Source organism: Anopheles moucheti, chromosome 2 (genome assembly GCF_943734755.1).
Source record: "Anopheles moucheti chromosome 2, idAnoMoucSN_F20_07, whole genome shotgun sequence".
Classification (NCBI taxonomy): domain Eukaryota; kingdom Metazoa; phylum Arthropoda; class Insecta; order Diptera; family Culicidae; genus Anopheles; species Anopheles moucheti.
This window is the reverse complement of record NC_069140.1, coordinates 23,960,101-23,987,159: the sequence shown is the minus strand read 5'-3', so window position 1 is coordinate 23,987,159 and position 27,059 is coordinate 23,960,101. Positions and strand designations below refer to the sequence as shown.

Genomic DNA, 27,059 nt, shown 5'->3' with positions numbered 1-27,059 from the left:
ACACAACCAAAAGGGGAATGTACACACCTCGCACCTTCCGCGTTCCCGTAGATGTCGCATCGTGCTATATTTAGCAGAGACAAGTGTATGTCTTTTTTCATCTCGTCGTTTGTCTTATTTATATTTAACCAGGATGAGCTAGATTCAGGACGTGTGTTTTTATGGATAGAGTAGACAACGGCAGGCGCTTGCTGACGCAGGCAATAGAGCTTCGCACGGAGTGAAAAAACATTCCGTTAAAGGAATGGCCGCAACGACCACGGACAACCCATGCAGGCATCATTTGCATACCAGTGCAAGTCAGCCTGTTGGGCGCCCTGCCGCATTGGCCCTTGGTGGCGCCGTGACCTCTCAATGGGTACGAGAGTGTCGTCGGTGTATTATCATCTTTACCCACTCGGTACGGCAAATTGTCCACCGCGTAATCACCAGTCACCCTTCGAAAGGACAGAACAACACGCGTCCCAGTGTGCTGCCGTGATCGAAGCAGGCACGGGTTGCTAAGGTAGGACGCAATGTTTCGCATTTCTCCTTTGTGCCGACGCGGTTTACGTCAACCGCGACCGGCACATCGAATACAACACAGGCCGGGGGTGGAAATCAGTGAGTAGCCCTTGCCTCGCTATTCAGTGCGCATGCTGCAAAGACGAGGATTTGTACGTACTGGAGAGGATGAGTGTTTGGTTTGGCACTGGTACGCCCGTACTACTACTCTTCCTAGCTTTTGCTTTGGATGACTGGGGAGCGCTGGTACGAATTATCCCGGTACTGTCGTCCGCTGTTCTGACGTCATTACGCTGACACACTGTCTGCTCTCTATCTCTCGTTTTGCTCTCTCTCTCTCTCTCTTTCTCTGGTATCTCTGTTCAGTTCAATTGACGGCTGTATCGCGTATCAAGAGAGTGTGAAACAACAACCCGGGAGAAAACAGGAAATTGAGCGAGCAACCATGCGCCTCCATCGTGGTAGAAGAAATTTGATAATCACCGAGTCGAGGGGGTGAGTTGTGAAGGAGGTTTTGGTTGGAAAAACAATGAACGATGATAGCAAGAAAAAAGAGATGTTACTCTCCATGTTATGACTAGGAGAGTTGGAAGGCGAAAGAGAGCTACCGAGAGCCAAGTTGTATTGGGGATTATATTAACTGACCGGTTGCTTGATTATTCCAGAGCGAAACGAGCCAAAATAACATCCCCCATAGCAGACGGTGGATTGAAAAGTGTGTAGAGTAAGAGTTTTTGTCACTGTACAGTAACGTTAAAGTTAAATTGCTGTTGGTTTTTATCGAACGTTATCGAATTAATTGCATAATTAATTTGATATTCAATAATAGTATAATGCATTCTATTAAAGTACATCATCCCGTAACAGATACTTTTTGGATTGAATCGTAGTGGGTTGGGTTCATTTCATCCAACACAAAGCACTTTACGTAGCAACAGTAGGGTGACAGCGATAAAAAAAATAACACTGTATCCATTGCAAAATGGGTACACATGACGCGAGAGAACCATTCGGATGGCGGGCATCGTTAAGAAGCAAACTCATTTTGCGAGAGAACATATCCCATTTCGCTCACACCCCACGAACCTGGTGAGCGTTTGGTGTACTCCATTGCCATTGTTATTGTCTGCCGTTGGCGAAGGTATCGAGCAACGCTGAGCTGGGTGCGAGTGTGCTGTGAGCAGCGCTAAACTTTATCTCCCCCGCCGAAGGTCCGAGCGCGCGCTGGCTGGAGCGAAATCCCCAAGCATTTTCGTGCAGCCTCAGTTCAGGTTTAACCGTCGGGGCTCGCGAGTGGATCACAGTAGGCTTCCGACCGAGATCCGACCGTTTGTCTGTTCCCGGTCCTTCGACAGCGAGGTGTCCTTCGCGCAACGGCCCGTGTGTGCCAGCCAGGGGATTGCCCAGAAGGATGTCCAGCATCGCCACCGTCTCTGTACCAATCACGCCACACTGAGACCAATCGTCGGTTTCGGCCGGTACGGCGGGCGGCGTGCAATCACCGGGCGTGTATAAGTGCCGTGCATTGGGTGGCGTGTGCTGTGCAGTGCTGGATGTGGAACACCACAAAACGGGGTGAACCGCAAGGATTAAGTTCTGGTTAGACATCGAAAATTGGGGTTCACTTTTTGGAGCTAACGAAGCAGCATACATAATCGTCTCCCGTTTTTTTTGGCATTGCATTCCACTCGAAGCTTGTGCTTGTGGTGCGTGTGTGTGTGTGCTGGTGTGTGCGTGTGAAGAAAAGTGAAGAAAGTAGTAGTAAGAAGCAAGTGGGTGAAAAATTCATCAAAGTTCAGGCGAAAGTTGGCGTTTGAAGCAGTGCAACTTGAAACGGCCGTAGTCGTAGACACCTGAATGCGTATTTTTTGAAAGAAAACCAACGAAAACCAAAGTCGCAAAGGAGTTCACATTCGTGGAAATATCGCCTTGAAAAGAAGGTAATAAAGTGGAACCTAGTTTATTCGTTTGTTAATGTAAATTTTAAGCAGACAGCAGTGCTACGTCGGTCATCGTTTTGCTCAGAGTGAGAGACAGACGAAGCATGTCGTCGTGCGATTTTCCACTATATATCGTCCATTTTCAGCGACTGGTGCGTAATGTCCATTGTTAAGTGTATTCAAGACTAAAGACACCTCGGAAAAATGACTCCACACCGTGTAACTATTCTCAATGACGTGACAGTGCCAGTAGAATTGCAATTGAAATTTCCACATGTTCAACCATCTTCTCCCCATAATGTCCCCATCTTCCCAATGCTACATTGTCCGGAGCGTTCTGGAGCTAGTTTGTGCCCCGTTGGTCTTTCCTATGGTTAACGATTTTCCGATCAGATCCGTTCGTAATTCATGCTCAGCACGACGAAGGGCCAGCAGTAGCGAACCAAAAAAAAACGCACCATCCGTCTCGTCGATTCGCAATCGATTTTCCCTCCCATTTACGCCACCTACTATCCTTGTCGCACAATCGCATTCTCTCGCTCTCTCTTCTTCTCTCTCTCTCTCTCTCATCCCCGCTGGAGAAAACACACACCCTTTCGGCGAGATTCACATCCCGAGTTTCGCCTACTTATGGTGCATCGTTCAACTCCACATATTCGTTCCCTATTTCCCGTCTCGCCAACAAAAAAAAACACAGTGCCCCTTTTTCCAACGCATTTCCGTTGTTGTATTGTGTCCCCCCTCCTCCCCTCCACCGTGTAGGGCCGGCTCTGGTTGGATCAACTACGCAGGCGAACACTAAACAACGGTATGCTGCTATGTTTGCAAAGCTCGCGCGAACGAAGCAGGTCCGCTCCAGCAGTGGGTGGAATCGCGCACGGCGTGAAAGCGAGATGCAAGAATAGAAGAAAACCCATTAACCACCCATCTCAGCTCGTTTTCTCACTTACTCTTTTTACTTTTCGCTCACTATCGCCCCCTCGTTTTCTCTCTCTCGCGCTCGCTCGCTCTTACAAGGTCCGATCTCTCGGCGGTGCCTTGCAAATGGTGCAAATGGCTGGAAATCTTTCACCAAAATCCTCCCCCCCAAAAAAAAAAAAAAAACACTTTTCAAGATTGTTTGTAACAATTTTTTGAGGTTAAGTTTCCTTTTTTTGTTTGCAATGGTTCCCCTTCTTTTCCGTCTCGATCCCACCAAAAAGCGTGATGGAGGTGCCTGGTGGCGCTTGGAATAAGCGCGCTCCACAACTTCGTCTCCATGTCCCCATGTTGGACTTGGCCTGGTGAAAGAAACAGGGTATTTTTTTATTTGCTGCCTGTATGATGATTCACAAGTGCCATTTTCCGTTGCGTCTTCAACAAGTTTTACGCACTTTGGTGTTTGTTAGTGGACGAGGAGGGGAGTGGGCGACATTTTTACCCATTGGCATATTAACGTGTGGGTGTGAATGTGCTTTTCTTTTGGTGAGGGATTTCGGTGCTTATCTGGTAGGGAATTGTAAGTTGGCCAGGAGAGGGCATTTGATGCGATGAAGAAATAGCACCCATTGAGGGACCATTACATAATTGTGAAAATGTCCTCAACAGAATTCGTCGAATGTAAAGTGTCCCTTTAGGGGTAGCCCATGTTCGTAAGTTTCGATTTACGCTCCCTTCTCGTTCATGGCAAAAAAAAAACCATACTTATTACCACACACCAATCACTTACAGCAGGTAACAACAGGCCATCGCTGGAATTGCAAAGGTTTCGCAATCTATCTTGTGCCGCAAAGCACAAAAATCACATTCTCAAACACGGTTTCTGTAAAAGAAAACAAAAGAAAAAACATACACGCGCGCGCTGAAGCATCCAATGCGCTACCGGCATACGCGGCTAGCGCACATGTGTTCACGCCGTGATCCGGAGGCATTGGATGCGCGCGTCAAATCGTGCGTCTTGCCCACCGTCGCTGAGCATATTGTTTGCTCGGCGATCTTTTACCTTCACGCGCACACAACCATGGGAGCCGTTGGGGAAACTAAACATTACCCACACAGACACGAACATGCCGGTGCGATACCGGCGATATTTCTTTCTCCAACACACCACATTTGCGCTCGGACGACACACCCGGGGTGGCTGTTGGGCAACGGTGCGTGTTGGTGTTGATATTTCTGGCTCTCTGGCTCGGGAACAGGAATTCCCTTAATCGGCAAAAGAAAAGGTTCGTACTTTCAACGGAGATTTGATTAAACCATAACCGACGTGCGGTTGAGCGTGCGATTGTTGGTGAGCGCACACCAGCGCACGTGCCGATGAAGCTGCAGCAAAAAAAAAAAAGGGGATCGCAGTTGGCGGTGACGGTAATGCTGGTAATCGCTTCTGTCAGAAATGTCACCCCTGGAGGAGAATTAGCATTAGATCGGTCATTTTTTTTTTTCGGTCCCATTTCGAACGATTCCGGTAGCACAAACTGTGGCGATGTGTTTCCGCTGATCTGGACATTCGATCTTACAACATGTTGTTTACGTGCAATCGATCGCAGCATCCGCAAACCCCGTGCTTCCGGACTGAAGTCTGAGTGAGATGACCGCGTCTGTGTGTGCGTCCGTGCGCTTGGTTGCACGGTTTTTGCTGTTGCTGTTGTTGTTGTTCTCCCTTCATAACGCTCCCGGGGTTTTTGGTTTGTTTAGTTTAGGCGAGCAGAACACGCTCGTTAATAGGATGACTGATGGGTAGCGGAGGGTGGGGGGTAAATGCGGGGATGCTACCCTCATACCTAGGGGTTGAGAGGGAGCGAATGTGTGCAATGTCAAGTGTGTTGCTGGTTGATAGGGAAGCGGCAAGAGAGCGGGGGTTGGTAGGTATGTGCAAGGAAGGAGAAGGGGGAGGAGGGGGTACCAGTGTGACGCAGTGCCCCGACCGCTAAAATCGGTTTACCTACGTCAATCGTACGTACGGAATCGCGCCGTTACCATTCGTCAGCCCGAACGCGCGCGCAAAGAGAGTCGATCCGTCGAGCGCGCGCGTTTGTGTCTGTGTGTACCGCGACTAAGAAGAAGAAAGACGTCGAATGGGGAGCAAATATAGCCCGCAAACCGTGCACCCCTTGTTCCAACCCTCCCCCCACCCCTCTCTTCGCACTTTGTATGTTTCGCTTTACGTTGACGGGTTCGCGGGTGTTTAAAGGGCGCGCGCGGTGTGTGCGCGGCCGCACGGTGAGTGCGTGTAGTAGACAGAAGCGCGGAGCATGTGTACATATTGAGTGGTGTTGCTTGCATGCGGTAAGCAAACCGTACGTAAACTTACCATGCTGCTTACGTACACGCAAGGGTGTACACACACACACACGCACGCGCGGGGTGGGAAACGAAATTACACGATGCAAGAGAGTGACGCCGGTTCAAACAAAACTCATCATCATCGGTACGGTTGCGGTACGAAGGGCGCACAGCGTCTGACGAAGGCTCCAAGCTGGCATGCAGTTTGTTGTGTTGGATAGTTAGCAGCCTGCTTTGCTTTCGGCTGGTTGACATTAGTAGCGTAGTGCATCATCAGGCGTGCATTGGGCGGGGTGTTGTCTGACGCTGGAAGACGAAGCGGTTAGAAGCGAAAGATGTACGTGTGAATGACCTCCCGGTGTGTGTGAGTTTCGGGTGCATGTAAAGAAGGTGGAGAGTGCACATGGAGTTTGGAGAATACGAGTTCTTTAGTTTAAAATGCACCCATTGCAATCAACATTGGTGAATAATGTCGCCGGAGTGAGTGAGTGAGTGAGTGAGTGAGTCTGTCGCATTGCTTTAATTCCTGTCGATAGTCTCGAGCCCACACGACCTCTACCAAAAACGGGGATGATAAAGTGACCATACACAGGAACGGAGATTTATTTTTAGCATCCTCCTCCTGATCCTTACCTGGTAGCACCCCTTCCTCCCTCTTCCCTCTCCCCCCTCTTCCCTCTCCCCATCAGTTTCCGTCTTTCGTGGCCTGGCACGATCTCTGTTGTGTTCCACTAATGTCACGGTGGGCTGCTGTTATAGTACCACCTCTAATTGGGTTGCCAACAAATCGAAACAAACGAAGCAGAAAGGGAACAGCAAAAAAAAGGGCAGCGAAGAACATGAAAGTGTACATACAACCCAAACCCGCCCCACCCCCCACCCCCTTTCGCGTCCCCCCTGCTGAGGTATCGCGTTCCTACCCACGTAATCGATATTCGATCTTTTCGCGATGTGATGTCAACAGCGAAAACTCATTCGAGTGTGTGATGTTTTCTGGTTTGGCTTGGCTTGTTTTGTTTGTTTTGCTCTGTGTCCACCCACGGGCATATGTTCCACGTTCGGTGGACAGTTCAGATGCCGCGCCACCTGCTGCCGCGCCGTGATTACGCCCGTTTGTGCCTGTGTGAGCAGCAAGAAAGCGAATCTTCACTGACTGACGCAGACAGCATCATAGATCGCCCTAGATGGCAACGTGTACCGGAACGGTTCTGTGTTACAATTTGACGCAAATTCGGGCAAAACATGTTGCGATATAAATCATGCCCCCATGCGGTGCGGTCAATGATCGGATTCGAGTGGATCTGGCCTGTGATGTGATGTGCCCGTACTGTGGGACTCTTCCTTCTCCCAAGTGTACATTTGGTGTAGTAAGCAGTGTTTGAGTTGGGTCTGATTCTGATTCAAAAATCTGAATTATTCATTGAAATGAATAAAGAACTCTGCATCTCTATTATGACGATTTATGAATCATCAAAGCTTCAAGAGTCTATTCCAGATTCAGTACTCTCTAAGAATTCCTGATTCCTTCTCTCTATCTATCTTTCTTGTTTATTCCCTTTCTCTCTCTTAAGATTCATCAATCCTCAAAGATGTTTGATTCTCTTATGATTAATTGATTCAATTGATTATGACTCCTCCTGTTGAATCGTCAGATTCCCGTCAATATTATGGTTCTAATGGTTCATAAATTCTCAGATATTCGAATCTTTTTGAGACTTGACTTACGATTCAAATGACCATTTTCGAAAGATTCCTTACTATACTGAAAGTAACGTCAGGCTGTGTACCAGTTGTGGGAACAAGTTTAATGATTGCAACTCCAGGACATTCCGAAGTTAACCGCGTATTAATCGCCCTTAACGTGGGTGGACCTTATCATGGCCGGAGCACCAGATCCGACTTCGGATTGTTTTTGAACCATTCCCATTCGAGGGAGTAGTGGCAGGACTCATCACTCCACTACGGATTTACGGATCACTAATTTATAGCCTTGGGAAATCTTTATCATAGGGCCGGATAGCAATCACTCCTCATGAAATCACCTCCCTGGCTTAAGTAGTCCTGAACCTTTAAGGTTCTTTAGTTGATGTTGGCTGAGCCGTTAGGTATACCTGGCAGTTTTGGGATGCCTCGTGCCACTAGGTAGGATTTTATTGTTTGTTCTCGATTACCGTACCGTTTGTCCGTGGTGCGCGTTGTTGGACGTGCCGATAAGATAACACATGGGAATGCTCTTATTGAGCTGAGGGCTGTGCCTGTTTTTTTGGGCAATTTTGTTATTGTTGTTAATATTTACTTTTACTATCATCGCACGAAACGTCGTCGACAAACGGGACGGGTCGTGGACCGGGAGAAGCAAACGGTAAGCTTCAATCGGTCTGATAAGAGACAGCAGGAAACCTATGCTGCCTATCTATTTTTTAATGTGTAACTATGTGACCATAGTCGTATGGTCGCCACACGTCTTTCTCCTTCTTTTCGAGGAAAAAGGCATTAAATTCAACCTGAAACTGCGCATCTAACACTGCGATGATGGTTTTGATAACGCAACGCAATGTAAATAGGTTCAGTGTTGTTGTATGTTATCAATTAATATCACTCATTCATTTGAAATGTAAATTTTGAGTACATACACTTACCCTGCTTAACCTGGTTTGGATTGCCGGTGATATTAGCAGCATTGCTTTTGTCAGGTTATGTTCGGGATGAAGGTAGATATATCGTGGCATAACGTACACGAATTATGATAGGAAAGTACGTCAAGTAACGGAGAATTGTTATCTATGCGCAAACAATTACACTGATAACAGAAATATCTCGGGTCTACTGTAACTATTCTATCGCCTTTATTAGTGTTGGATGAATCTGATTCGGATTCATGAGTGTGAATGAATATTTGAACCGCAAGAATGAATTGGAATCTATATTACAAAGATACATGAATCCCCCAAGCTTTATAACCTTCAAGTAGCGTGTCCATTTTATATCCCTCTCTTGGTTTTTATTTGCCAAAAATGGTGGGAATAGGCGAAGGGGCTGGTTCCGCCACAGCTCATGGAGACGATTCACAAATCTCTTGAGATTTGACTCCTGATTTTAATGACTACTCATTAAAGATTCGCAAAAAAGATTCATTAAGCACAACATTAGCCTTTATGTTATTTTTAAAATATTTATTCGTCGAGAATTCTGCAGTTGACTCTTCAAGAAAAAGAAACAATGTTGTATATTTTATTCCAAACGTTGATAGAATAGCTAGCCAACCCCTTTAAAGATTATATGCAAGATTAAAACAATTGCACGTATGTTCTTCAGTTCTACTTGGACGAATTATTGGACTGTTCTCAGCTTATTGCTGCTTACTCCAGTCTATTGAGAAGTCAGTTTCAGATCTTGATGTGTCCGAGATATCCGAGACAACCAATCACAACGGATTTAGAGGGAGTTCGAAGTTCATTCATCGCTATCATTAAAGATTGACCAATGTAAAAAAAAATATTCGAAAATGGTTCTAATGCAGATACGATGTGTCCGTTTAATTCTTATCGCCAGACTAATAGTTTCAATTGTAGCATAATAAGATTTTTTGCCTGATTTTCTGTGTTTTTTATATTTAAGCATTAAGTATTAATTAATGTACCTCATGTCTTCTCTTTTTCCACATGCAGAACTGAATAATGGAACACATCTGCAACGGAGAAGTTGCCCAATTTTGAAACGTTGCCCATTTTGAGACATGCCAAGAATTTAACGGAGCACGACGCCAAGCACGGGAACGAACGAGTAACCGAAACCCGAAAAAATCGTTTGTTCTAGGGCTTCAGTACCCGACCGGGCGTTGCGGTGAAAGTGTTTTGCGGGACAGAATCGATACACCGATCAGTACGGTGGTGGAATCGACGCCCGAAACGAGCCCAACCGCCGCCACCGACCGGGCGGATCTTGCTGTTGCGAGACGCGACCGATGGGCGAATATGGCACACTGGACACAAACACCATCACCAGCAGTAGCAGTGCGTCCTCACTTACGTCAATTCTGATGCCGATGCCGATGTCGATGGCAGCCGCCCCACCCACCTCCGCAGCAGCAGCAGCAGCAATGTCGGTAACCGCTACCGGTAAACCGACCCCATCCTGTTCCTCCACCTCGGCGGCACCCACCGGCGGTGTACCGTCCGTGGCGATGGTACTGGCGGCCGCAGCAGCAGCAGCAGCAGCAAACACCACTACAACGAACCAAATGCCGTGCAATCACGTCCAAACCTCGGCGTCCTCGTCGTCGGTGGAATCTGACAGCTACCATTTTTATCACAAATCCGCTGCCGGTGGAACCGGTGGCAGTAACGGACTGGCCGGGGTCGGCGGTGGTACCGCCGGCGCCAGTTCCACCGTTGGCCATCACCACAATGGTGCGGGCGGGGCAGTGAAGGGCAGCGGGAGGGCTGGTACCGGTCACGAATCTACGTCATCGGCTGGTGGTGGTGGTGGTATGCCACGGCCGTCCGTGGTGGCCGGTGGTGGCACCGGTAGCAACGGTGGTGGTTCGGGCGGTAGCGGACGAGTTAAGTGCAAGGATCCGATACGTGTCGGTTTCTATGAAATCGAGAAAACGATTGGCAAGGGTAACTTTGCCGTGGTGAAACTGGCACGCCATCGAATTACCAAAAACGAGGTACGTACTACGGCCGCAAAAACGGTACGATTCTTAAGTCTTCCACAAACCGACTTATGGACGTAACGTGCCCGTCCACCACTTATAACGTGCTGTCAACAATTTCCTAGCCAAAAGCAGGCCACGCTTAAATGAATGTGTATCCTTATGATGGAATTCTTTGGGGACCCATTAATACCTGCCGCAGTTGGGTGGGCAGAACCGTCTGTCTGCCCTTGGAAAACAACTGTTCGGGATGTCTAAAGCCCAAATTGCGTTCAAAAACAAAACAAAAAAGGGAAAGTGAGTCCCCTCTCCCCCCCTTCAGAGAACTTTCGCTTCGTTTGGCTGTGGTCAATCGAAAGGTTCAGTAGCATCCGGTAGGTACTGTGTTTCCTACTGCGTGTGCCTTTCTTGGATGCCATTTTCCAAGAACGACTACCATAAACATAATGTGCTTCCGACAGGAAAATAGAAGAATGTAATTAGTTTGACTATTTCGGGATCAGCGTGTATAGTATGGGCGAATAGAGTTTTGGATGTCTTGGTCAACCTGGCGATACTTGACGGTACTTTCTCTAGGAAATGAACTTTTTTCTTTCTTCTAAATATACGAAAGATGGATGAATGCTTCAATTACGCTTGTTATTTGATGATAATAGGATACGATCTGTAATGAGCTAGGAGTATAGCAATGTTGGACAAACATCTCCAGGATTCTCGTAAAACACACTTCCTAATCTTAGTTGTTTAATGACGGTTTCGGGGGAAAAAAACATGAGTTACTTTTAGTCCTGAAGGAGATTTCCCGAAAAGTGTCAAGATCTGTTGTTTCCCATTGCCAGCAGAGGGCGCTAGGGTGCTTGCAACATAATCGTTATTGTGTAATTGCTAATGAAGTACTAATATCTGGCGATTTCCTTTCTTTCACAGGTAGCAATTAAAATTATTGACAAATCCCAGCTCGATCCTGGCAACCTGCAGAAGGTGTATCGTGAGGTTGAGATTATGAAACGCTTAGACCACCCGCACGTCATTAAACTGTACCAGGTGCGTCAGCCGATCCGGAGGGGTGTGGAAGGGCGTGTGGACGCCCGACAAGTGCAGACGAAATTAATATGCAGCTAAGCTTCGTTTTCGTTTTTACAGGTGATGGAAACGCAGAGCATGATTTACATAGTCTCGGAGTATGCTAGTCAGGGTGAAATTTTTGGTAAGTTTTCGTCCAAACCCGTTACGTTCGGCACTGGGGGAGTAACGTTTCGTGCGCGATTGTGGTCGTATGTTTATGAATTTGTTACCGATTCGAACAGCAGATTAGTCGCAAATGCAGATTTTCGGTAACAAGTTCGTTCGTTTTACGATCAATTCCAACTTTGTCGACATGCATAAGTAATTAAGGTCACGGGGAACTGGTCCAACTGTCTGCTGTTTGCCTTCTACTAAGGTTCTGGGCCACGATTAGGTTTTTTCGTTCGGAACAATGTACCGATTTCGTTATATACCATTCGCTTTCCTTTACTTTCAGATTACATCGCAAAGTATGGACGACTTAATGAACGCGCAGCTAGAAATAAGTTTTGGCAGATCTTATCCGCCGTAGAATATTGTCACAATAAGGGAATAGTACACAGAGATCTTAAGGTGAGTTGAAAGCGGCGTTGGATACCTCGGACTTGCACCGTGACGATTAATCGCATTCTGTCGTAACTGTGTCCTATTTGCAGGCTGAGAATCTATTGCTAGATTCTAAGATGGACATAAAAATAGCGGACTTTGGGTTTTCCAACTTTTACAAAAAGGGCGAACTGCTTGCCACGTGGTGCGGTTCCCCGCCGTATGCTGCCCCGGAGGTGTTTGAGGGTAAGCGCTACACCGGACCAGAAATTGACATATGGGTAAGTGGACGCAGCGTGGGAGTGTTTGTTGCGGGTTTTGTGGCTGGAGTGGCATAACCGTTTCCGCTTGTTTACAGTCACTGGGAGTGGTGCTGTACGTGCTGGTGTGCGGAGCATTGCCTTTCGACGGATCAACGCTACAGTCGCTCCGTGATCGGGTACTGTCTGGCCGTTTTCGGATCCCGTTCTTCATGAGCTCTGGTGAGTGATGGAAGTTTGCAAATTCCCTGCGCTGCTTTTTACCAATGTACCCATGTCCGCCACAGACTGTGAATCCCTCATCCGGAAGATGCTCGTACTGGACCCTTCCCGGCGGTTCTCCATCGACCAAATCAAGCGACACCGTTGGATGATGGTGGAGCTGATCGACACACCGAAGATTAGCAGTATCGTCATCAACGGCAATGTCAGCGAAGTGAGTGCACTGGAAACGGAACCGAACGAGCAGATATTGAAGATCATGCAGAACCTGGGCATCGATATTCTCAAGACGCGGGAAAGCCTCAAGGTTTGTGTGCCCATCGCGAGTTGCAGAGTTGGTGGATCTCTGGACAAGCTTATAATCTGAACGACTTCTTCAGCTTCACAGCTACGATCACTACACGGCTTTCTATTTGCTACTGTTGGAAAGACTGAAGAGCCGCACGATGTCGCATGAGAGTGGGAACGCTGTCGCTGGCTGCATCGGTGGTGGAAAATCGGCCATACATGAAACGCAACGCCGCCGTCCCAGTAACGTTGCCGAACAGGCAATGCGAAAACTTGCGATCAGTACGCAACACAAGTAAGTGGTTTATCCATTTTGCTGCCAGCCTCGGGGGCCATCATCTTCAAACTCACACTATCTTGGTTTTGTTTTGCCACGCTAGGGCTGACCAATCCGGTTCCTCGCCGAAACATCAGCAACAAATCTCACCCGCAATATCGTCCGGTATGAGCAATCACAGTGCGGAAACGCTGCACGGTTTGCTGGGCGCACAGGTGGGCACGGGCGTAACCGGTGCGCTACCGTCAATGGCACCCGGTGTTATAATGCTGCGCGATACGAGCATCCGCGAGCAGCAACCGGTGCTGAAGGATAGCTCCTACTTTCGCGGTGTCTCGTATACGTCCAGCTCGGGGTTTACGGATGCGTCGCTCTACCAGCTGGCCTCGTTGCGGGAGCGTGACTGCAGCTCCACATATCTGACCGGGCCCGGTACGGTGGGGTTGCTACCGTCGTCACTATCCTCGAACGTAGCGGCAACCCTGGCGGCTTCCGCCACATCCCGCGAAGGCAGCTCGATAGTGCTGCGCGAGTCGGGTATCCTATCCAACCGCATCTCCTCGACGCGGCTGCTGTCGAGCAACATCGACAAGCGTATTCTGCAGCAAAGTACGGAGGATTGTCGCCGGTTGCTGCAGCAGGTAAGTTTAACCTCACTGTAAGGCGGACGGTGTAGTCCGTAAGGCGTAGTTTTATCATGCACGTAGGTCGTAAAGCATTGTACGTTGATTTATAGCTATATACATTAGCGTTTAAGTAGGGACAGACAACGAACAGGATGCACACTATTGCAAAGTCTCTTATGGAAAGATTATCTTGGCTAGAGTAGAGTGCGCTTAGTGGCTTGAGTTGAGTAGCGTAGTGAACTGGAGGAAAAAGACTTAATAAAGGAATAAAAGATCCTTTGATATACGTAATCATCTCTTATGTTTGTTTTATGAGTTTTACCATTAAGAAGGTTAGACAATTTCTCCAGTAGGATGTAACGATAACCAGCGAATCGAATATCACCCGTTTGGAAACATTGTAGAATCACTCTTCAGTAAAGCAAAAGCCTCATTGCACTTAGAAAAGGTTTAAAATGCTTCATTTGTCTGTGTGTGCTTCGTTTTTAGGCTCGTCCCGTGTCGATGGGTGAATCGAATCGGTATACGAAACCACCGTCCCATTCACCGGTAAACAACGATCTCCACCAAGCGTCCCAACCGCAACAGTCCACAGTAGCGCCCTCAATACCCCAGTCGCAACGCTACTCGGATCCGCTGAACGGCTTCAGCAAAGACTACCTAACGAACGCATCGTCCGCAGCGAACGAAACCTCGATCACTGTGCCGCCGTTCAAGGACTACATCAACAACATGCAGACCTATTCGTACCTTCAGCATTACGAACCGAACCTGACCGTTACCAGCTCGTCGGCGAGTGGTCACACAGCACCGCAGCCTACATCCATTACGGCACAGTACAGCTCCAGCACCGACGAGGGATGTGAGACAGATCTTGGAGGTTAGAATAGTCTTACGTCGAGTTGGGTTTTTGGGGTATCCTTTCTTTTACTAACAATTGTGGTTTTTTGGGGATTTTTCTTTTTAGACGAGGATGTGCAACAATCAATCGACAAGTCAATTCAGCGGCTCAACTCCTTCGCCAGCTCCAGTTCGTCCAGTGGAGTCGTCACCAACATTCACCCGAAGAGCTTAAGTCAAAACCTGAGCTGCGATTCATCGCGCAGCAACTTTTCGACCTTCGAAAGCCTGGATCTCAATTTATCCGATTGTGCCGAGCTGGCCGGCAGCTTACCGTCCTGTACGGCCACAACGGAAGCGTATGATGGTGTAGCGAAAGATGAAGGTGGTTAAAGCCTGCTGTTCTGATTGTTCTGGTGGTAATGAAACTGATTAATATACCTTCGTTTTTAGCTTCATTTCGTGCCGTCACAAGTTCGGCCTGCATCAATCAACCCCAGTGCGTGTACGCCATGTCGGATAAGGTGGTTAGCTCGTTCCTGAGAGCCAACACGGTGTATCAGGATGTGCATAATGGTGACCATCGCAGTATTACCCGTTCGCCCGTTGATTTCCGGTAATGTTCCGAAATGTTGCGCTTGAAGCTTCGCTTAAGTAACGCTCTTAACTTTTTCATCGCACAGCGAGGGTCGACGTGCCAGTGACGGGCTGGTTACACAAGGTCTTGTGCACGCATCGGAGAATCCGCTCAATTCTCCGGTTGCGTTCAACAGCCAGCGGTTGAATGAAACGTGCAAGGCGAAAGGTGTGCTGGAGCTGCATCTGCTGCAGAAGGAGGCCGCCCAGCTGAAGGTGAAGTATCAGGCGAACGTACCGCAGGATGAGCTGAATGTGCGCCAGCTGCAGCACAGCCAGTTCCGGGTGAACCCGCTCGAGGGTCTCATCCTGAAGTCGCTGTCGGCCTCATCGCACGGCAGCGCCTGCCTCGACCCGTCGAACGGTGGCAATGCCGGCTACTACAACAAGGTGGCCGACTACGTTGGGCTGTCGCTCGGCATGAAGGCGGCAACGGTGGCGGCTGCGGGTGGACCGACCGAGCAGATGGGGAAACTCGAGGCGGAGCAGCTACTGCTGCGGGCAGGCGTCGCTCGCTCGGACCAGCTAAGTGCTGCCGCCGTACAGCAGCTGCAGCAGAAGCCTCCGCTGCAGCAGCAGCTCATGCAGCACCGGTTGCTGCAGCAGAAGCGTCAGATACTGCAGAAGCAGGGTGCGATGGAGGCGGGCCTGAGCCGCAGACAGATGCTGCGGCAGCACAGCTATAAGATCGCACAGCAAACGCAAATCCTGCCGCCGCTACCGTACGGCGAGCTGGCCGAATCGGTGGACGGTGCCGGGTATCCGACGCTGCAGTCGGTACGCGAAACGGCCATTCTCGAAACCGAACCGAGCCCGGGTTTGAAGGACCCGCTAGATCTGTACACCCATCTGCACGCGCACCATTCGCACCTGCACCATCAGCAGCAGCAGCAGCAGCAGCAGCAACAGCAGCAACAGCACGCCGCCGCACATCTCGCGTCCGATCGGGGCACGCTCTGCTCCTGGAGCACGTTGCCGAGTTCGATGAAAACGTGCCAAATAAGCGAAGGAACATCCGCCACGGACAGCCCATGGAATGTGGCTGCCCTCTACCATCAGGTACATACCACACAAAAGTAGTAGACACCGCTGTGCTAGAACCGTACACATACCGGCACCATTACCCCGCGTGCGTTATCATTAGCCACATCATTATCCACCCTTGTCCGGGCCGGGGGCTTGTTTTTTGCGTGGGGCTTTGTCCTTCCATCATTAGATCTTAGTCCGCAAAACGGAGCATCTAGGGGGAGGCCCCCTGGTGGCTGTGTGTGTGTGTCTGTGTGTGAGTGTGTTTTGTTTTTCGCTACTTATGGCCAATGGTTCCCGTTGCCCGAAGCACATTACCAACGATGGCCCGTTGTGCTCGCACAGGACTGGCGTTAGAGCAACACCGCCCATGCTTTCGGCCATCGAATGTAGATACAGCAGTGGTGTGTTTATAGATGCCCTTAGGCCCTTAAAGGCGAGCAGTAGCAGAACCGTTTTGTTTGTGCATTTCTAGTGAACAACATTAACTCGTCCGTTTCTTTCTTTTTAAATCTGTAGCTGGTAGATGATTCATAGTACATAGTTTGTTCGTTCGCCATTGTTCATTTCTTTGTTTGCCTTCTAAGCTAGCAATGCGCAGCGATAAACGATGATTAACGAAGTACTAATAATACATTTTTGACCGTCCTACTCATAAGCAGCCATATTAAGGCAGGTACAGTGCAGGGGTGTCAGTTGAATAGGTACGCGAACCACATAGTAAACGAATAATTTGTAGTAAAATTATGCAATGTAAAACACTTGTTGGAGATTTTTTGGAGAATAAGCGTACCGCACAACAAGCGAAGGGAGATATGAATGTGTTCGATTAAGTACTTCTGGTTCCAAGCCTATTGCATATTTGTTCATAACGCTCTAAAGAAAGGAATCACGAAAAAGCTTTGGATTGGCTTCTTTTTTTTTTTTTGGTTATTAATTTTCCCTTTAATTTTCCATTTTCCACATTCTGCACGAAACCACCATGGATTTACCTTTGTTCGTTTTTGTTTTGTTGTCAACTGTTTGATCATTTAGTAATGCGTTCCGTTTGCCTTCCGATTCTAGTGCTTACGTTATGTGTTATGTTTTCTTGCCTTCCAGTAAGGAATTGCACCCCCCCCCCCCCCGCTCCCCTCCCCTTGCCTTGGTTTGTCCGTAGCAAAACCGAAACATTTGCTAACAAATTAGTTCGTAAAGGCTGACCATAGTTTGTTGTTTTCTGTAGCTTTCAATGTGTTTTCTCGTTAGGTCGTGTTGTAAAGTAACAAAATAGTTCATACTGATCATTAGCAAAGCAAAACGGTTAATCATTAGAAGTAAAAAAACAACCGATTATTATCATCACGCAACACCAAATTCCTACAAAATGAAGCGAGCATTCGATTCCGTGTTATCGTCCCTCACAGAATGTGCCGCCCGGCCCGTTATATGCCGCATCGCAATGGATCACACCGCACACGTCCACGATCCAGCACTCACTGCAACTGCCGCTGAGCGAAAGCCCCATACCGGAGCTTGCCGAGCAGATGGAGTCTATTTGAGCGGTGGGAGTGTTTTCGTTTCCGTTCCGTTTTTGGTTGTGGAGTTGCAAGCAACGCCATAGCGACGACGGGCTGAGGTTGGGGGGCTGTATGGCGAAATTAAGCGCTAGTTCGATGATAGCTAGATGATTAGTACGTGCTGCAAGATAGTAAATTTGGTCTAAAGGCGGTTAAACACCTCTTGGACAGCGCTTTCAGGATAAATTGGACAATAGCGAGCGTTCGTTTGGCTTGCGGGCTGCGGAAAGTTTCTTCTCGCTGGGTCACGGGGTAGCTTTGTTTTTTTGCTGCTAGCCACAAACACGAGTTCTTCGGATAGGTAGATAAATTTTGAGGCGTGTACCGGGACAGCAGCCCAATTATCGTATTCTCGTCAAATTACTGCGAAGCGAAACAGGCATGCTGTATGCATTGCTGTAACAAGTCAACACGAGACTGGTCAAACGTCAATTTTATGAAATTGAAATAACGTAATCGAAGCGGTGTAAAGTAAACATTAATAGAACATAGAACAAAACGAATACAATATTGCAAACATACAAATTACAATCATATACTCGCATAAACAAAAAACAAAACCATACACCCCTTAGAGCCCTAGAGCACACCCTTCGCCACAGAGAGATAGAGGAGCGTTTAGTGAACTGTTTTGGTTTTACAAGAACTTCGAGCAAACAGGGTGGTTGTAGCTAATACTTCGTATCCAACTATTCGAATCGCTCCATGAGCTAAAGCTCCCGCGACTGATCAACTTCACTAACGGGAATATCGATAGGCAAATAAACAGCTTACTGTGGAAGGCAATTTTATCGTAGTTGGGAAGCGGTGACCCACCCCCCACGGGAGAACCGGCGCACCCAGGCAGATCAAACTTGAGCTTTTTGTTGTTTGATCTGGCATTATTCGGCGATGGTTGTATCGTTTGTTTTATTCACGCGCATGGCAGTGGTTGTTCTGGATTTACATTTACGATGTGATACTCTACGAATCTAGTCGATAAATGATTGATATAGCAATGGTGTCCAGCAGCAAGTCCAACGAGAGGGCGCATCTTTTGGGCCCCGTAAGATGTGGGCCGTACCGCTTCAGGGAAGCGCCATCAAATTGTATTACGAGATTGCGTGTTATGCTGCAATCCGGTAAAGGTAATTTAGTTATGGTTTTCTCGTGTCGTAATCGTGTAATCCTAATTTATAGTTAATTTTCGTTTTAGAAAATTTTTATAAAATAAAACTGCCTGCCATCGTCAAAGTAATGTTTAGGCTTTAGTCGTTCTGTAAGCCAATAATGTTTTTTTGTATTGAGCAAGAAATTAGGGAGGGAATGAGCGAGAGAGGGAGAGAGAAAGAGAGAAAAGTTGTAACGAAGTAAATAATTACGAAAGTTTTTGTTTTGTAATTAAATGTATTTTGTTTTATTTTAGTTTTAATTGTTTAATTAAGTTAGTCATTCCAGTACGTGTACGATCATGTAAGAGATTTTAATGAAGAAATGAGGAAGTATACAATTTGTGCACTATTCTGTTTTTGTTGTTGGTATAGTAATGGAAGGTTTGAGCGAAGATGCGTCAATTTATCTCAAACAATCGCACCCGTAAACAATTCAGCATCCAGCGTGTTAAAAGAAAAAAAAAATAACACAACATGTCTGCAAGTTTTACTACCAATCAGGTTTTGTTTTTGTTTTTGCCAATCCTTTGGGCCGTTTGCGATCCGAATCGCGCCTTACAGCACGCTGTAGTTCGTTCACAACAGTAGCAAACACATTAAGCGAATAACGTACCAACTGCCAAGCATTTACACATAACAAAAAGAAGAACAGAAAACCTATATAACGTATCGATGTCGCTTTTTTGTCGCTGAAAGAGATGGCGCGAATTTTGTAGAGCTTTTAGTACTGCAGACGGGCACCACCGTAGCAATCAGCCAGCGTTGTGAAGTTTGTGAATGACTTTCGATCTAATCGTGCATCGATAGAACACATCGAAGCTGTATTCGCCGAACGTATTCAACCGTGTGCCCCGCCACTAGTGTGCGAAGGCGAAGATTAGTGCATTTTCATGAAGAGACAGAGAGCAGCAAATAATGATTCATCATCGTGTGTCGGTGTCAGGCGTCAGGAATTTACTTATCTTATACTGTGTAAACACGAAGCAATGCGAACAAACGAATAACCAAGGGACCGGATGTCGGTTTGAACGAAAGAAATTTAGTAAAGCTAGAATCACATACACACACACACTCACACATACATTCTCACGTACAATAATTCCCAGGCAAAACATGCTTGAAAAATATCCAAAATAAAAATGGAGAACAACCATGTAAAAAAAAAAAACACCTGCCACGTGTGGAGCAAACAGCACTGACAGGAAGGTGCGAAACCAAACACGCGTCAAAAAGTGGAAATGCCGCCAATTCAATATATCTAGTCATATCAACCAATACACACGTGCATATAATACATATTACGAAACGAGAACAAAAAAAACAAGCAACAAAACAAAAATCATTATCATACCAGGCCAGTACGGTCGATGTACCAGAAGTTACATTTCATCCTTTCGATAGCGGAGCGACATATTCATATAGGAACGAGGGCACTAGTGGTCAAACCAACCAAAACCAAATACCATTGTAGCGGCGTGGAGAGTGAAAGCGTAGATTTCGTAGTAATTACACATACAGCCTAGTTCAAGGGTTTAGCGTCGTCCACATTTACTCTAGTCAAAAGTATGAAACTGTACGAAGAGAGAAGTTGGCGGGAAAAGTCACATACACACTGACACGTATTAGAAAACAATGGCTCCCCCTTGCGGGAAGGGAGAGCACAACAATAGTAAAGTGCGCTTGAGTGTATGCGCCCTCTAGCATCTAGAGTAGCAACCATATGCAATCAATACTGACAACGAGAGTGAAACAATCGTTTGATAACAATTTGCACATTGGATCACGGTACATGTGGGAGTTAGTGTGTATGTGTGTGTGTGCGGAGGTGTATGTGTGTTTGATTGAGATATTGCGTTAATCTCGAAACACTCGCCATCAACCGTCCAACATACGATGCCGAATGTGGACGATGACAGTTTAATGAACAAACGACCAGGCGTCTCCATGAGCACTCTTGGATTGGCGGGAAAATTTATGGGTTGTGTTGAAAGCATCACAGCCTAAAGAAGAGCGATAGAAGAAGCTTAATGCGTTTTTCACGTGAACCACACACACACACACACACACGCACGCACACACAAGCACATCATGTGAAATGTGCAATATTTTTCGATTAGCGAGCGAAAGTGTAGAATAGGATTACAATTTTGGGTCTATTAAAGCGCGACCAGCGTTGGTTGGTACACTTGGGACCGCTGGCACACGATGTACGCTGTAGATAGTGTTGTGGTACGCATCGTAACGAATAATCATGATAATGGCATTACATTCAATTAAATCTCCTCCCCCCCGCCCCCTTAAAAAAAAGGCATCGGGTAGAAAACATTTAGTCGCTATAAAACTACAGGAATCGTGTCTATAGGGACAAGCGGTTTTGTTCAACTGTTAGCAAATGAAGCAACCAATAAAGAAAAAATAAGGTAAATAGATAATGTCCGAACGTATTTCGTTAGTGGAAAAAAACAGAAACAGAAAAAAAACACTTAGAGAGACATTGGTGGAGTAGCGAAAAATTAGTGTAGCGCAGCAAAAAAGTATTAGCAAAAGCAGCATTTTGAGTGTGTGTGTTTGTGTGCGTCTGTGTGCAAGTGCCCGACACTGGTTTGCAAATTGTGCATCCAATACAATCGACCGTTCATGCATGTTCCACCAAAGGTATGCACAAAAACACGACAAAACAAAATTCGAGCAAGAGCTTTTGAATGTCTACATTCGAAAGCTGCAGACAAAGGAACCAAAACACACTCACTTGGCTATCTAAAACGCGTAAACAAAAATAAACAGGATGCGAATATCCTTTCAAGCCGATCTCCGAAATGCAGTTCGTTGGGGAAAAACTGGAAAAAATGGAACCATCATTATCTCGTCACTTTACGTACAACAAACTCACAAATACATATACAATAGCAGCCTAAACATAATAAACAAAGCGGGAGAGAAAGAGAGCAAAATCCCACTACAAAACAGTCAATCGCAGGTGATAACAGAACATAGACATTTGTGCTCCACGGGGGAAGGAAGATCTAGCGGAAGTTGAAAAACGGATGACACGACATTGAACTAGACGAGCGGGAAAGTACGTGCAATGGAAATTGAAGGCGGGAAAGTTGCGTGGTAAAGCAAGAAAATGGACGCAAAGGTGGTAATACAAGTGGGATGTGAACGAACACATATTGGTTATTTAGTAACATTACATTTACAGGAAACGAAAACAATAACATTACCCTAGATCATGTTTGTAAGGAAAGCAAAAACCGAGAAAAATACAATTAAACCGTAGACTAGTTATAAATTACTTGATATACATTTTTTTCACAAGAAAATATACTTATAATCACGGACAAATAAAGAAATATTGTGAACGGGACATGATGGTGCAGTGTTCTGTAAAGGGGGGCCCAAAAAACGATCCCCTTCGCATCAGGGGAAAAAAGGGCCAAAAACTTTTCTTTCTGGTGTTAGCTGAATTAAACTTTGAGAAGGATGGGGAGGGACGCGCATACTTCCGTTACACTGGGTTGGAATACACTTTTATTACTTTTACCCCCGTTGCCCCGTTCTGTATCACGTTCTAAAATTCCTGTATTCTTGTATATTAACATCTAAATTTGTTAACAAAAAAGCTTTCAGAACCATTGGTATGTTTGTTGTGTTTTTTTTTTCTCTTTTGTTTGCTTTTCTGGTTCCGTTCTGATGGTCTGGGTGGCATAATGGAAAGGGTACGATGAAGAATGCTACCGTAAGGAATGTAAAACGGATCGCCAAATGTTAAATAATACAGACTTTTGAAGACTACAATTTCAAGCTAATGTTGTTGTTGTTGGGAAGCATTTGGGGGTGCAGGATATTACAATACCATTCATTGTAGGTTTGGCACGTCCGTTAAGTACTAAGAGCTTGAGCTACCGGTTACGCGGTGGATGTCCCACGTGCTGCCTAACTAAATCTAAAGATCTTCGACCGTACTACATCGACGCCCACATGTAAAGCAACTATGTTCTAAGACAATGCACAAGAATACACAAATATACTCGCTGGACATATACCGCAAGCCATAAAAGGGGACTTTTTGCGTTTGTGGTCAAAACACGTTGAAATGGGGAAATACTTTCATTTGAATACTTTTAAAGCGAGATAAAGAGAGGGAGTGAGAGAAAGGGAGATACATGTATAGGGCAGATCAATACTGAACCAACTTCTCATAATCGGTGTGTGTTGGTGGAATGTGTTTGTACGTTCCGTAAAAAAACTTATTACACAATGTTCATCTGTATCTTAATCACCACCGTATTATTGTCGGCAAACTTTGCCAAAATGTCCTTAATTTTAGCAAACTCCAAAAACCCAAACCCACGCGGACTGATGTCCTGGTTCGGTCGGTGGAATGCAAGAATTTCCGGCTTCGACATGATCGTATCATGCTGCGAAAGTTCCGGTGAGCGTACGTTCAGCAGCGTTATCTTGATACGACCCTTGAATGGCCACTCGAGATGGTAATCGTTCTCCGACTGCATCAGGTGCACATGCAGCCCGATCGAGTCTTTCGTGCGTGGTGACACATTGATGCGGGCGCAAAATTTGTATCCATGCGGTGAAGTGTACGCTTCGCCGCTGTAAAACATGCAGTTACTGTTCGCTAGCATGGAATCGATTTTGTTGGAAAAATCTTCCAGCTTCCATAGCAAAACACCACCACTGTACCGAGGATCGATCTCGTGGTTGATTTTGGTTAGCTGGATCTCCTGCTTGGACAGTTTGATACGGAGAATGTGCACTTCCTGCTCGAGTATTACAATACGTTCGTACATTGAGCGGACCAGTTCGGTGGTGCTCATCTCCGGCACACTGTTCTTTGCCGGTGGATCCCAAAACTTGTACCGATCGCTGCTGCCCGTGTACGTTTCCAAAAGTAGCTGCAAATAGGAAGAAAGGGTTTAAGTTAATACCAGCACACGATCATTGTGCTTCTATTCTGTGGGAAAACTACCTGTAAATGCTGCTGACAATCGGAAGCTATGTGCGCATTAAGCGCATCTTCATCCGCAGCAACAAACTTGCACTTTATCCGTGCGAAAGGACACGGTTGGCTTTGACGGGACATCGCGAATGGGCACTGGCGCAGATGCGTATCAATTTCGGTGGGTGAAAACTGATCGACACAGCCCCGCATTGAATTCGGGCACGGTTTTTTGATTTGCGATATTTCACGGCGCGTACAGTTGTCCGGAAATATGTCACACTTGATGTCGAGCGGTTCGTTGTCCAACGGGCAGTTGGAGTTTTTCTCACTGCAGAGTATATCGAATAAAAGAAATAACTCATTAAATGTGATGAATTTGAGAGCTTTACAAGCCAAAATACGTACTTCAACCAATCCGTAATGCATTTCCGGCAGAATCGATGGCCGCACTTGGTGAGGATAGGCTCGTTCAGCCAGCAGTAGCAGATGGGACATTCATATCGGGCTTCAAGCGTTCCATCGTCCCCTTTGGCAGCACTCTGCGGGAAGATTATAATGATCATAAAAAAGGTGAGTAATGCAATAAGGTTTTTTAGTGCATTCCGAAGGTAGCATCCGTCTAGGCCACATCAAAGGCCTAACTAACTAAGCTAAATATGAGTCATCTTGATACATCCGGGAGCACTAGAGGAAGACTACACATGTGTGGATTTAGCAAAACACTGCATCAAACCGGCACCCTCTTACCTGTAAACAATTTTCCTCGGCGGATACTTCTCTTTTCACGGGTCTACTCATTTCTTATCATAATTAATACACGAAAATATTGCACCAAACAAAGCGATTTGTGTATCTTCCGTTTGTCAACTATTTTGTGTTGTGCATGGTCCCAAGGTCGATACGAAAGATGGGACAATGTACATTTTGACAGCGGTTTGTTTATCATATTTTTTAATTATTTCACTGCAGAAATAAGCATGAGTTTTATTCAAATTTGGTTTACTATTAAATAATGAGCTTATAAGCAAATTAAATTGATTCCCTAACATCCAAAATAAAATAGATAAATAAAAAAAAGATCAGCGTAAATTCTCTCTAGCCACCTTGGGCAAGTATGACGGAGTTGTCACTGCAAACGTGTACAACATTTCCCTGATATCGTTCGCTCCTCCTGGCCGTCTCGGAAACTTGTTGTGACGATCGCATTTATCAGCGATCTTTCCCATTAATTTCGACAGCTTTGCATCTCTTGCATTGCAATTCTTGCGCTCGAACTTAGTGTAAATTGTGCATACTGAACGTGCATCAGAATGGCCGCTGCATTAACACCGGAGGAGAAGGAGCATCTCATCACTCGCAACCTGCAGGAGGTGCTGGGACAGGATAATCTCCGCGCGATCTTGAAGGAGCGAGATCTTAAAATATACTGGGGCACGGCTACTACCGGCAAACCGCACATTGCTTACTTCGTGCCGATGTCGAAGGTGGCCGACTTCCTGAAAGCCGGTTGTGAAGTGAGTGAAATCATACACCGACCTTGCGTAAGCCCTAATGGTCGAATGTTATCACTTTCACTGCGCTTATCTCTCGTCACAGGTAACGATCCTGTTTGCAGATCTGCATGCGTACTTGGACAACATGAAGGCACCGTGGTCGCTGCTGAAGGAACGTACCAAGTACTACGAAGCGGTTATCAAGGCGATGCTTTCATCACTGGGAGTCCCATTGGATAAGCTGCGGTTCGTGTGTGGCACGGACTATCAGTTGTCGAAGGAGTACACGCTGGATGTGTATCGGTTGTCCTCGGTAGTGACGCAGCATGACGCCAAGAAGGCAGGTGCGGAGGTGGTTAAGCAGGTGGAACATCCACTGATGTCCGGGATCTTGTACCCCGGGCTGCAGGCTCTGGACGAGGAGTATCTTAAGGTGGACGCTCAATTTGGTGGTGTGGATCAGCGTAAAATATTCACCTTCGCTGAGAAGTACCTGCCTCAGCTGGGTTATGCCAAACGCATCCATCTGATGAACCCGATGATCCCGGGACTGGCTGGTGGCAAGATGTCATCGAGCGAGGAAGACTCGAAAATTGATTTGCTCGACAGTGCGGCGAAGGTGAAGAGCAAGATCAAGAAAGCGTTTTGCGAGCCGGGCAATATTGAAGATAACGGGCTGCTGAAGTTTGTGAAGCACGTCATCTACCCGATGTTCAAGGCGGGTGAAGCATTCACGGTGCATCGCAAGCCGGACTTTGGCGGAGATCTGGTGTTTGTGGAGTACGAAAAGCTGGAAGCAAGCTTTGCTGCGCAAGAACTGCATCCCGGCGATTTGAAGGCAGCTGTGGAGGTGTACATAAACCGTCTGTTGGAACCGATCCGGAAGTCGTTTGAGAGCGATTTCTATCGGGAACTAACCGAGCGTGCTTATCCCGCGCCGGTAAAAGTTGTGGCTGGAAAACAAGCAGCCGGAGGAAAGCAACAGCAGGGCGCGAATGCTAATGCGGCTGCAAACGGTGCTGCGGGTGAAAATACACCGGACAAGCTGGAACTGAAGGTAGGACAAATCATGGACGCCGTGAAGCATCCGGACGCCGATAGTCTCTGTGTGCTGACGGTTGATATCGGGGGTGGTGAGCGGAAGGCGATCGTGAGCAATCTGATGTCTCACTACACACTGGAGCAACTCCGGGAACGGTTAGTGGTGGTGCTGACGAACATGAAGGCATCCAAAATACGTGGCGTTGAAAGCGAAGGCTTGGTATTGTACGCGGCCGGAGCGGAAAAATGTGAAGCATTGGCAGTGCCGGAAGATTCGAAGGTTGGTGAACGAATTATTGTGGAAGGGTACGACAATACGAGCAATCCGGTGCCACCACTAAACCCGAAGAAGAAGGTGTGGGACAAGATTCAGGCCGAACTACACACCGGCACGGATGGAGAGGCATTGTGGAAGGAATTCTCACTGATGACACTGAACGGTGATCGGGTGACTAGCACGCTTGCTGGAGTCAGCATCAAGTAGGCTAGGGTTTGGAGCTTTGCTGAGTACCATGGCATTTCGCAGCTTTGCTGTTGCACTTTGAGAGATTTATTTTTGATCATTTTGTTGTCCCGTCGAACGTTCGGTTGAAGATAAAAAGTGCGCGTTCACATTCGTTCCGTGTTTTGCAGAGTAATTTATTAAAATTTTGGTATCGCATACAAACGAAAATGGTGTTTGTTTTTAATGACGAAAAGAAATTAGA

At 46.7% G+C, this 27,059-nt stretch overlaps 3 protein-coding genes across 3 annotated transcripts; 2 read left to right on the top strand and 1 right to left on the bottom strand.

Moving 5' to 3' along the window:
* The first annotated feature begins 6,094 nt into the window (after nucleotides 1-6,094).
* On the top strand, nucleotides 6,095-22,218 carry LOC128309165 (serine/threonine-protein kinase SIK2). The gene is made up of 15 exons (XM_053045565.1): nucleotides 6,095-6,189; nucleotides 9,374-10,377; nucleotides 11,290-11,406; nucleotides 11,506-11,569; nucleotides 11,885-12,000; nucleotides 12,084-12,254; nucleotides 12,332-12,455; nucleotides 12,521-12,762; nucleotides 12,836-13,038; nucleotides 13,124-13,661; nucleotides 14,136-14,526; nucleotides 14,614-14,871; nucleotides 14,940-15,102; nucleotides 15,170-16,181; nucleotides 17,555-22,218. Exons 2-15 carry the CDS (start codon nucleotides 9,670-9,672, stop codon nucleotides 17,687-17,689), a joined length of 4,242 nt encoding a protein of 1,413 aa, XP_052901525.1. The 5' UTR covers nucleotides 6,095-6,189; nucleotides 9,374-9,669; the 3' UTR covers nucleotides 17,690-22,218.
* Nucleotides 22,219-22,349: 131 nt separating this feature from the next.
* LOC128310802 (TNF receptor-associated factor 6) lies at nucleotides 22,350-24,702 on the bottom strand. Its single transcript, XM_053047523.1, has 4 exons — nucleotides 24,566-24,702; nucleotides 24,224-24,357; nucleotides 23,846-24,146; nucleotides 22,350-23,771 (listed from the first exon to the last, which is right to left on the bottom strand). Exons 1-4 carry the CDS (start codon nucleotides 24,614-24,616, stop codon nucleotides 23,112-23,114), a joined length of 1,146 nt encoding a protein of 381 aa, XP_052903483.1. The 5' UTR covers nucleotides 24,617-24,702; the 3' UTR covers nucleotides 22,350-23,111.
* Nucleotides 24,703-24,978: 276 nt separating this feature from the next.
* On the top strand, nucleotides 24,979-27,002 carry LOC128310602 (tyrosine--tRNA ligase, cytoplasmic). Its single transcript, XM_053047284.1, has 2 exons — nucleotides 24,979-25,332; nucleotides 25,415-27,002. The coding sequence occupies exons 1-2, from the start codon at nucleotides 25,129-25,131 to the stop codon at nucleotides 26,834-26,836; spliced, it is 1,626 nt and encodes a 541-aa protein (XP_052903244.1). The 5' UTR covers nucleotides 24,979-25,128; the 3' UTR covers nucleotides 26,837-27,002.
* The last annotated feature ends 57 nt before the right edge of the window (nucleotides 27,003-27,059 follow it).